The sequence below is a fragment of the Mesoplodon densirostris genome, chromosome 15 (genome assembly GCF_025265405.1).
Source record: "Mesoplodon densirostris isolate mMesDen1 chromosome 15, mMesDen1 primary haplotype, whole genome shotgun sequence".
Classification (NCBI taxonomy): Eukaryota; Metazoa; Chordata; class Mammalia; order Artiodactyla; family Ziphiidae; genus Mesoplodon; species Mesoplodon densirostris.
The window spans coordinates 84,819,097-84,829,709 of NC_082675.1; the positions used below are offsets into that span (position 1 = coordinate 84,819,097).

The 10,613-nt window shown below is 49.6% G+C and overlaps 1 protein-coding gene across 1 annotated transcript; it reads right to left on the reverse strand.

Moving 5' to 3' along the window:
- Window positions 1–3,853: 3,853 nt before the first annotated feature.
- On the reverse strand, window positions 3,854–7,649 carry CBLN2 (cerebellin 2 precursor). The gene is made up of 3 exons (XM_060119315.1): window positions 7,293–7,649; window positions 4,293–4,412; window positions 3,854–4,051 (listed from the first exon to the last, which is right to left on the reverse strand). Exons 1-3 carry the CDS (start codon window positions 7,647–7,649, stop codon window positions 3,854–3,856), a joined length of 675 nt encoding a protein of 224 aa, XP_059975298.1.
- Window positions 7,650–10,613: the final 2,964 nt, after the last annotated feature.

Genomic DNA, 10,613 nt, shown 5'->3' on the forward strand with positions numbered 1-10,613 from the left:
GTAGCCAGTGTATGTATTTTATTTTTATCATTATGCTAAAAATCAGCTGTGTATGTGCATGTATTTACAGGCAAACCATATATATATACTATGAATGTGAATTGATAACAATTTCCTTTACAAGATGTCAAGGAAATAGTACAAACAAAATTAAGTATTCAGTAAAAGTTTTGGTTTGCTTTGTATAACTTTTCTAACTCTTCTGATGCATGAAATAACTAGATTTAGCTTAAAATATTTTTTCCAGATAAGTACATCTATGTAATCTCTATAGGATTCCATGAGTTTTCATTCTAATATTCAACAGGTTTTTATCAGCTTTGCTCTGGGCAGCCACAGTAAGCACAACCTTTAAAAATGTAAATAATTTCATTATACATAAATACATAAATCAAAAATATAAGGATGCAAATAAAGGCTCAGGAATTACAGGTGTTAAACAGTTTCTCAGGACCTAGAGTTGAATCATCAGGATTGTGTTTCAAATTAGAATATATTTTAAGTTAAAAAATAGTATTGTTTGAAAAGCATTTACAGTTTAGTAGCATTAACATTTATCAACTAGAGCAACTCACTATTATAATGTCGTAATATTGGAACCTCATCTTTTACTTGTGTTAAAATGTTAATTATACATTTTTATAAAATGTTGGTTACATATTTGAATGGAAAGGTTGGCTTGAGCCACAGATGATAGTCGAATAACATAACTGAGAATTAAATTAATATGAAAATGTGTAGATTTTGATATGTTTCTAAAAATCAAATGAGACTTCAATACAGTGCTGTAATTTTAAAAGGCTATTTGAGAATATGGACATTTACTTTTCATTTTAAATATGTCCTATTGGACATTTTAAATATGTCCATGGACATGAACATTTTAAATATGGCTGTTCATTTTAAATATGTTTTCATAAATTGCCTGTTGAAAAATCTGATATACAAGAAACACTCTCCCTACCTTTTTCCGCCATGGCTCCTTGTAGTTCTGACATTTCTGTGTGATTCTCATATTAGCCTTGGGGGTTAAGCAGAAGGTGCAGGGTCGTTTTCCTCACTCTACAGGTGGGGAAACTGCGGCTCAGAGATGGGGCTGCTCAAACTGGGCTTCAAATATAGACGTCCCTTTTTTCCCAATTAAAGATATATTTCAAATTTTGATCTGACCTATATATTTGTATAGACCATACACAAGAGCTTCATCTCCCTCAAAGTTCCTTAGCCAAATAGAACCTTGGCAGGAGCAGGAGAAGGTGATCAACAACTTTAGAAACACTAATGTCCTGGCTTCTTCCTAATGTAGTGCCTGGCATCTGTTTAAAAAAAAAAAAGGGGGGGGGGATAAAGTTTTCCTTCCTAATATAAAATCAACTCCTGAAACATACTTATTTTTAGATAGCTCAATTTAATAACTTATTATTAGACAGTATACCCAGATGACAACCTATATGTAATACATTTATAACTAGGAAGTAATGTCTATTACAAATTAGTAAGCAATAAAAACTTCTCATTCGTCTTTCAGTCTCAGACGTGCTATACTGTCTCTCACTGAGGACTGTTTGCTTTTTGTTTTAAATTGAACATAAGGTTGAGGAAATGAGGGAAAGAGGACTATATAGCTAAGAGCAATAAAATAGAGAAAAATCTTAGCTATGATCCTGCTGTGTATGTTACCAGCATTAATAAATAATGCTCTTGTCAGGAGTATGTCTTCTACTCACAGAGCCAAAATATCCCAAATGCTTTTCGGTTGATGTTTTCTGATACTTTTTTCCCCTTACAAAACGTAACAGCATTTTGATTCAAATTAAATTCTTTATCCTGTTATGCTCTTCATCTAAGGCCAATAAAACTTACACCCTTAGCCCAACTATATTTTTTCACGTGTAGAATCCCCACTGCATTTCTTATTTGAAAATGAAACCCATCCTCACATACATCTTAGAAACAACTGATGCGATCATCAAAGGTCAGCTTCTTGTGTATCTGTGTTCTCTGATTGAAATATTGGATTGGATCTTGTACTACATCAAAGATTAAATGTGATAAAAGCAGATTGCCTCTCCATCAAACCTTTTTAATGCTGTCTTTTTCACATAATACCTCCCCCCAAATCTTTCTGTGTGAAAAATAGATATTTAAGAGCGCAATATACATCTGGACCCAAAGCTAGATCTGCCTCTGTCGGTGTGTGTTTTTCTGTGTATTTTCTAAAGAGTAAACAGTATAGGTTTAATTTCCCCACGCCCTTGATCCTTACACACCTTTCCTTACACACATTTTGAGAGTTGGAAGGCGAGGTGGAGGGAGAGAGCAAGTCAGACATCAAACCCATTTATTCTGCATCTTAAATTATGACTTTTTATCATCAATATTTTGGTTACATTGTTACACAAAGGACAAATTAACATCCGGTTTGAGGTTTCTTCTTTGATTGCTTTGGGATCAGTGCCATTTCCTTGGCGTAGGAATCCTGCACCCGTCAACTCTCAGCTGTGTTTTCATAATATTGTTGTACAAGGTGCCAAACACAAGGATTTGGGAAAGTGCTTCTAGGGCACCTCTGCGGACACCTTCAACCACTGCGATTTCCAGGTGGCTTCCCGCCAGGCGCTCCCAGGGGAGTGTCAACACCCTCTGGCCTTGGTGGGTCAGAAGAGGATCCTGATGGGGAAGAACTGGCTGGTCCTGTCGACTCTGAGGCACCCGATCGCGGTGTGCTCACCCAGAAGTGGATCCAAATGAACAAAAACATGCTGCCTGGAAGACCCAGGTGTGCTCAGCAAAGAAACCATGTGATCGGGGACTTGGTCGTCACAGCTTCCATGCCCATCTGACATGATTCAGGCCACCCAGGAACATCAGTCTCTTAAAGTATTCCAGAATGTAAATTAAAAAAAAAAAAAATCCAGGTTTTTAGTTCCAAAAGTGCCTCTGAGAGAATCTCTTTGAAAGAATAAGCAGAAATGTCCGTTTGTCATTTTCACTTTGCTCTACAGGTACCTTTTGTTTGGTTTGGTCTCCTCCAAAACAAAATACACAGTTAGTTTTTGTTTTGTCTTGTTTGGTCTCATCCAGGAATTCAACACACATTTTTCTCTCCTCACCCCAGCACAAAAGATAAGAGCAGGGGTGTGGACTTGGACGGAGAGCTGTGTGTGGGAAGGAAAGTAGTTTCTTGGGGAAAACACACACACGCACACACACACACGCACACACACACATATACACAAACAATACAAAACAAAACTGGCAGTCCAATGGCGCAAAATTTGCTTCTCCGGATAAAGCACTTCTAAACACAATGTCCCTTCCCCCTCCCGCGTCCTCCCATCCATCCGGGGTGGGGAGGAAAACGGCATGAAAGCGAAGCCATTCTTTTTCTTAAGGCTGAACAGACACACAGAGAACACGTTTCAAGGACTGTCGGGCGGTGGTGATTGGCAGGGCTCTTGCTGTGAGCCCAGCCTGCAGCCTGCGGGCCATTCCGGGGGCAGCGGTACCAGGTGCAGACAAAAGAAGAGAAGTCAGTGGTCCCAGTGATAAAATCCCATATCGACTTTACAATCACAGGTACAAATTGCTCAGATCCGTCATTTCATTTCTCCTTCAGACCTTGTCATCTAAAACTAATTAGAGGTCAGGTTGCAGAGGCATGGTCAACATTCAAAGAAAACACTGGAGGTTCCGAAGGCGATCACGCTTCTACCACAACAGTCCGACAAAGGAGGCTAGAAACGAGCTGTCCTGTTCTGGCAAGTTCGGGGTGTTAGGAAGGGTGAACTCCTGGGTCCAGATGGCAACTTCCCCATCATCGGCGGGGCAGGGCGGGGCCGGGATGCTGCGTTCATAGAGGGAAAACCAAGAAGCCCGAGAACGTGGAGTACTTCCAGCCTCCCATGAGGTTGCCCCGCTCCAGTTTGAGGTGGACTTTGTCCTCCCTTTCCATCAGCAGCAGGACACCATTGCTGGCAGCTTCTCTGGTGACGTCCTGGTCCCCTGCGAAGGCGGAGATCACCGGGTAGCCGTTCTGCATTAAACTGACCTGCGAGGAAGAGGGTAAAGCTCAGCAGACCACGATGCACCCCATTCCACCCACTTGTTCTCATCTCCCCCCCCCATCTCCCCCCACCCTGGCCATGGACCTGGACCCATGCGGGGTCCTGACCCAGAGGACTCAGCTGGTGCCCAGGCCCCCGTGACCCCCATCCCTGGTCCTCCCCGCCTCGCAGAGGGTGGGACTGTTCATCCAGAGCCCCAAGTGTCCAGCTGTCAGAGCAACCCACCTGGATGGTTTGTCTGTTGTACACTTTGACCACGTGGAAGCTGAAGCTATAAATCCCTTTTCTCGGGGCTACAAATATACTGGAGGCGAGATCGAAATGGTTGCCAATATTTACTAAGACCTGGAAAAGAAGAGGGGATACAGCACGCACAGAACAAGCCCCTCCTCCGCGTGTGTTTCAGTCAGACTCACAAAATCACCCCCACCCGTCCCTTTAGGAGCTGAAGCACCACCGCAGCACCTGCTCAGGGTGCCCAGGCCGCCCCAGGAAGGAAGCAGCCCCGGAGCGCAACATCCTGCCTAGGAATTGATTTCCGAAGGATGCTAATGGATTGTAATTCAAAAGGATGGCTTTAGAGTATATTTTATTTATGCGTTGAAAACGTGGATGCAAATTGTGGCTGCTGTGGGGCAGGGCTGAGAGAAAGCAGGGGAAGACGATCAGCTCAGTAGACACACTGTAACTGAGTCTGTTCAGCGGTCCGTGGGATTCTGGGGACTTGAACGTGAAGCGTGGACCAAAACAGAGCTCCGTCCTGAATGGGCAAAGAAAGGACTGTGGCGTAAGAGGCCAACTCAGTGAGATAACTTGTCAGATAAAGCTTGGGACGAGCTTTGTGTGCTTTAGGAGAGAACAGACCGACCATGTGAGGTTTCCTCTCTGTTTCCCAGCCCCACGCATGCCCCTCCCCGCCGGCAGCACACGGTAGGTGCTCAATAAAGGCTGCTGGGTGAAAGACCACACTCCATAAACACTGGCTGCGCCCAGTTCCCCTCACTTTACTCCACGTGAGGTGTCTGCTCCCTAAGCTGAGCTATGATGTCATGCAAGTAAGCTTGGACAACTAAAGTGAGAGTGGAAAGGCAGCTTGGACACCCTTAGCTCAAACGGTGGGAACTCCACAAGGTGCGAGAATAATGACAAGATGAGCCACGAGATACAAAATCACGTGACCCTCCAGGTGCTATTTCTCAAATAAAAGACGGATGAGACTGTCAGGATGTCATAAGCGGAACTTGGAGAGTGGAGGTTCCCCCCCATTACGAACAGATTCCCTTTCAGATATTCAAGGCGGAATACGGCCCCTCTGTCTGGACCTGTCCCCATTCCTCCTCACACACACATGCACAACTCAATTAAAATAATAAAATGGCCCGCCTGGTGTTCTCAGCTTTTAAAATGAACAGCCAGCAACAACAAAATCCTAGATTAGAGGCCCTGTCATCTGTTCAGAAAATAAATTTCAACCTCACACCCTTTGCTGTTATTTTGTACACACTCATTACAGATGGATCACACACGGCTCCCAGAGCAACGGGCAGGGTGCCACTGACAACTGCTGGGATGGCTGGCAACTGCACCACAGCAGCTTCTTCAAGGAGCTCCAAGCAGTACTTCAGCCCCTCGACTGCAGGGCTCAGAGACACTCGGGCTCTATCGTTAAAGGCGATGTGCTTCAGGATGTGAGTCCTCCTCCCTCCGAGGCTGTGTTCCTGTCTGCCTGACAAGGCTTGAGAAAAGAACAAAGCCTCCCCTCTCCAAGCCCTCAGCGCTGCTTCTCCCAACTCAACGGCCTCAACTCTCGCACCTCCATTTCTAATTCAGGAAGCTGGTAAATCCAGGGCCCTGCTGTAGACTGAAGAACACCCACCAGCCCCAGAAAAGCAAGTTTCAGTTACTCCCTAACTGGGGAACCAGAGAAACATCATTTAATCTGCCCTGTCATAGCTTGCTCATCTATAAAATTAGAATCCTACTACTACTTAGCCTGCCTACGTCACAGAGTTTTTTTTGACACCCTAATGAAAGGGCAGGTGTAAAAATGCTGTGAAAACTAATTCACTGCCTGCTTTAGTTGGACATAATTAAATTAAAGACATTTATGTCTCGTAAGAAAAAAACAGATTAAAGAGAGACACGCCCCGTACACACCCCTCCCCAAATTTCAAGTACATAATCCTTAACAAGGATTAAAGCAAATAAAGACACTGGCCTAAGAAGAGGCTTTGGTGTGTGCAGATGTGTCACCACTCAGGCATGCAAGTTGGTTAACAGAGAGAAAGGGACTCAATCAAGTGTGCTCAGTAAGCCCGAGCTCCCTGTGTGGGAAGCACTTTGGCAAAAGGAATGGAATGGTGAGGTAAAGTTTGGAAACCACGCTAATGTTTCCTGTTTATTTCCGAAAAACAACAGAAACCAAGGTGGGGAGGGAGGACCCTAGAGGAAGGTGGCAGCCTCTCATCCTGGGCGGCAGTAACCCAGAGAAGGCGTTGCCAAAGCCTGATCATACGCAGGCCCTTCTGCTTTGAAGCCAGTGGGAGAAGTTGAGTGGCTAGAGCAACTTAAGTCATGGCTCTTCATTTTGTGTTTTCTTTATATAAGCACGCCATGTATGACATCTATATGCATTTTATGTTATGTTGTATATATTGTATTTACCGTACATTGCATTCATATAACCACACTCGGTTTTGTTTTGTTTATCTATAACTATACCTGCTATTTCCCCCCCCCCCAACTCTTCCCCACTTATTTTTCTGAAGACAAGCATCCTCTCCCCAGTCCATTCCAAAATAAGCAGTAGGTACACATTTTCGGAGCCTAGGCCGAGACCTTCGGAGAACCCGCGGGCTGAGCGGGGAGAGTTTAAATGCGCTCGGTCTCTAAGTGGCCAGTGGGGTGACAGAAACATCCACCACAAAGGACGGCCCCCATGCCAGCGAAAAACAAAACGTTCACTGTCCTTTCGGGAAATCTATTTCAGCTCTCTTGGCTCTACGGGACGCTTAGCTTTACAGGACTCTCAGTCACCCCAGTGCCAACTGAGCTGATTAGTTCTAAAAAAAGCTACAGTGTGAAAAGGAGAGCTCACTGGAGAAGGGAGAAAGGGCAGAGAGGAGGGGAGAGCCTGGAACTCCACGTCCCGGAAGCCGGCGACCCCCCAGGCCCCCCGCCCTCCCCACCCCGGGCGGGAGGCGAGGGGCAGGCCGGCTGGCTGACCTGGTCGAAGTAGATGGTCATGGTGCGGTTGCTCATTTCGGACGGCTCGTGGTTGGTGCTCCGCGTGGCGGAGAAGGCCACCTTGGCGCTGCCGGAGCGCACGGAGATGCCCAGGGAGGAGGTGACGGCGCCGTCCGCCGACGGGCTGGAGTCGCACACCACCAGGCACTTGCCCTCCAGCACGATGGGCTCCGTGTCATTCTGAGCCCGCACCGGGCAGCCGGCGGGCAGCAGCAGCAGCAGCAGGGCCAGCGCCGCCCCCAGGCTGGAGCCGCAGGCGGCCGGCTCGCGCAGCGCCCCCCGGCGCCCGGGCATGGTCAGCGGCGGCCCTCGCGGGCCCCGGCCGGGCGCCGGCATCCGGGCTGCGGGGGGCTGCGCGCGGGGGCGCGGCGAGGGCGGGAGGGCGCGCGGGAACGCGCGGGGCCGGGAGTAGCCTCCTCTGGCCTCGGTCCCCTGCGCTGATGGTCAAGGCCGGGGTCGTCCTCAGAAGAAAGGCGCCAGCGGACCTGTCAGGGCAAAGAACCCAAACCCTGAGACAGGAAGGTGAAGCTGCGTGCGGAGGAGGCGCGGCGAGCAGGTCCCTGCGGCACTCGGGCTCCCTCCCTGGAGGCCACCCCCTCGGTGCCTCGCACTGCCCCCCGGAGAGCCCGACTGGCACACCGGTCCCGAGAAACGCCGGGGCTCACTGGCCAGGGCATCCCCGAAGGCTCCCGGGCGGTGCGCGCCGGGGGGCGCGGTCAGGTAAGGGGCCCGCAATTCCGCAGGGCCTCGGCCATAAGGACATGGCCGGTCACCCGCGGAGACGCGGTCAACGCCACCCCGGCCCATTCAGCCCAAGGCAAAAGAGGGCTCAAGACACAGGCACAGAAAAAGATCCACTAAGCCTTAATGGCTTTAATTTCAGAGGCATTTTCTCTAAAGCCACACCAAGAAACCGTTTTCCTTTCTCTGCTTTCACTTTCATTCATCCTCTATTTCTCCGACCTAGAGACTTTTTTTTTTTTTTTTTAAGCTATCCGTTTAGTGAAGATCTTATCCGTTTTCCACCCCAAGAACAAATCCCCAGGAAGCTCCTTCGGGCGAATAAGATTAAGAGGAAAAACAAAAACCAGAAAAGAAGAGAGAGAAATCCTAAAACCGAACATTCACTTCCAGCGCCCTCCCCTGCCAGCAGCGAGCCCCTTTGGAGAAGCCCCTCGGATCCCTCTCTCTGGCGCAGGACCAGAGGATTCCAGCGCTGGGAACCCCGAGCTTGGCTTATCGTGCAGCTTTTGTTTCCGGACTCCGGGCTCTTCTCCTCCCGGCCAGGAGGCAGCCTCTGCAGCTTTCTGCCAACTTACGCGCCCGTCTGCACTTGTAACCGGGCCCCTTCTTCCCCCGCTAAACTAGACATATCTCTGCAATACCCAGGCGAGAAACAAAAAGCAAAGAAACCTCTCCCCTCACCGCCCGCAGCTTCCGAACAACTCAGCCAACTGCCTAAATAGTCCTTATAAGAAGAGACAAGTTGTTTCCCGACGGGAAGCCTCCCTCCTCAGCCCCTGAACAAAATGATTTCGATGTTCTCTTCCGCTCTCTCTCCGCCCAGACGCAGACCCGCGATGGTCCTCATTGAGACAGACGCACGAATGCAGTTAACGCGCCGATCGCGGAGGGTAGGGCCGAGTTGGGTTACCTGGAACATCCATGATGGGCGAGTACCGCGGTCCGTGAACTTGTTCTGCTCGGAGAAGATGAGCGGGAGCTGGCGGGAGGAGACACCGAGCGCGACCCCTTCTCCCGGCGCTTGGCCAATAACCGCGCCGCCCCGCCCTGCCGCTTTCCCGCGCCGGCCCGCGCCCCGCTCCGCCCCGCGCGTCCCGCCCCGCGTCTGCACCGCACCCGGGCCCGCAGCCTCGGAGGGGCCCTCGCGCCCGCTGCTGCCTCTCTCCGCCGACCCCCCGCCCCCCGCCTCAGTCCCCGCCTCCCCTCCGGTCTCCGGACCGCACCGCCGAGCGCCGCGGACGCCCTGAGGACTCGGCGCGCGCCCTGCACCGCCCCGGTCCCGCTCTCACCCGAACACCCAGCGCGAAATCCTCCCAGACGCCTCTCTTTCAGAAATTAGGCGACCTCAAGAGCGCCGGTTGCGCCTCTTCTTCTCGATTCTTTCTTTTCTTTTCCAAATTCCCTCCAAGTCTTAATCCTGATCACTTTCATAATTAGTGGGGAAAGCAGTTTTCTTAAAAAAAAAAAAAGAAAAAATGAGGACTGGGATGAAGAGAAAAATCTTGGGATCTTAATGATGTGAAAGCTGGGGTTCCGGAACCTCCAGTTTGGGAAATGCCAGGTCTGGGCAGGGATTAGAGGGGCGCCTCCGCCTGGGTTTCTGCTTCTGCTCCTCTGAACCTGGGGGCTGGTGGGGCGCGCTGACACTCGAGCGCTTAGTTATTAAAATGCCTGCTCTGAGCTCTAACCCCCCGGGGACACGCGCGGGGTTTCCGAGCTGCGCCCCCAGCGCGGACGAGAAGCGCAAGCACGGACGTGGGGCGCCACCTACGGGCGCTGGAGCCTCCCTGCCGCGGGCTGCGGGCCAGCGGGCTCGGGGAGAGCCGGGGAGTCCCACGGACACGGGTAAGGCTCGCTGATGGTCTTCTTGGACCCCCCAGAGCAGTCCGGGCCTCTGCAAAAATGTAGCAACAGGAAACGATCTTTCCGGTCTCCTTCAGTGCCCTGCCCCTGGGAGAATGAAGCCGCACCCTTGCTTTTGCAGATCTTCACTGTTCTAACAACTCTGCCAGGATGATTTATGCTGCAGTCAGGTTATCGTCGCTTATCATTGTCTTCAAAACCTTTGCAAGGACCACTGGGCTGTACAGTCCATGCCGCCCTTAAACAAAGACAGTATTTAAATGGACACTCTCTTTATAACCCGACCTCTAAAGACGTCGTTTTTTAAAAAAAAAAAAAAACTTAGTCCTTTGACTTGCTTTTGCTGATAGGCTATTCAGAAATAAACTGTAAGTGGGCCAGTGCTGTTCAGAAGAATAGAATGAACGTGTATAGCTTATTCCTCCAGACTTCACACCTAACCCTCTTTCGTTTGAAGATTTCAGCCAGGGTTCTGGTCCCAGCCCACAACGTGGGGCTTTGCAGGTAGGGGGTTTTCAAGGCCTTCGTTCCCATAGGCTGGGGCATGGCTCCTCTCCCTCGTTAGAACTGCCAAGGCCTCATCTCTAAGAGCTCGAGATGAAATTGGCTTCACATCAGTTCCACCGAAATAGATGCGTAGGAAGACAGGGGCAAAGTGAAAACGGAATTGCATATTATTACCTGAGACAAGGT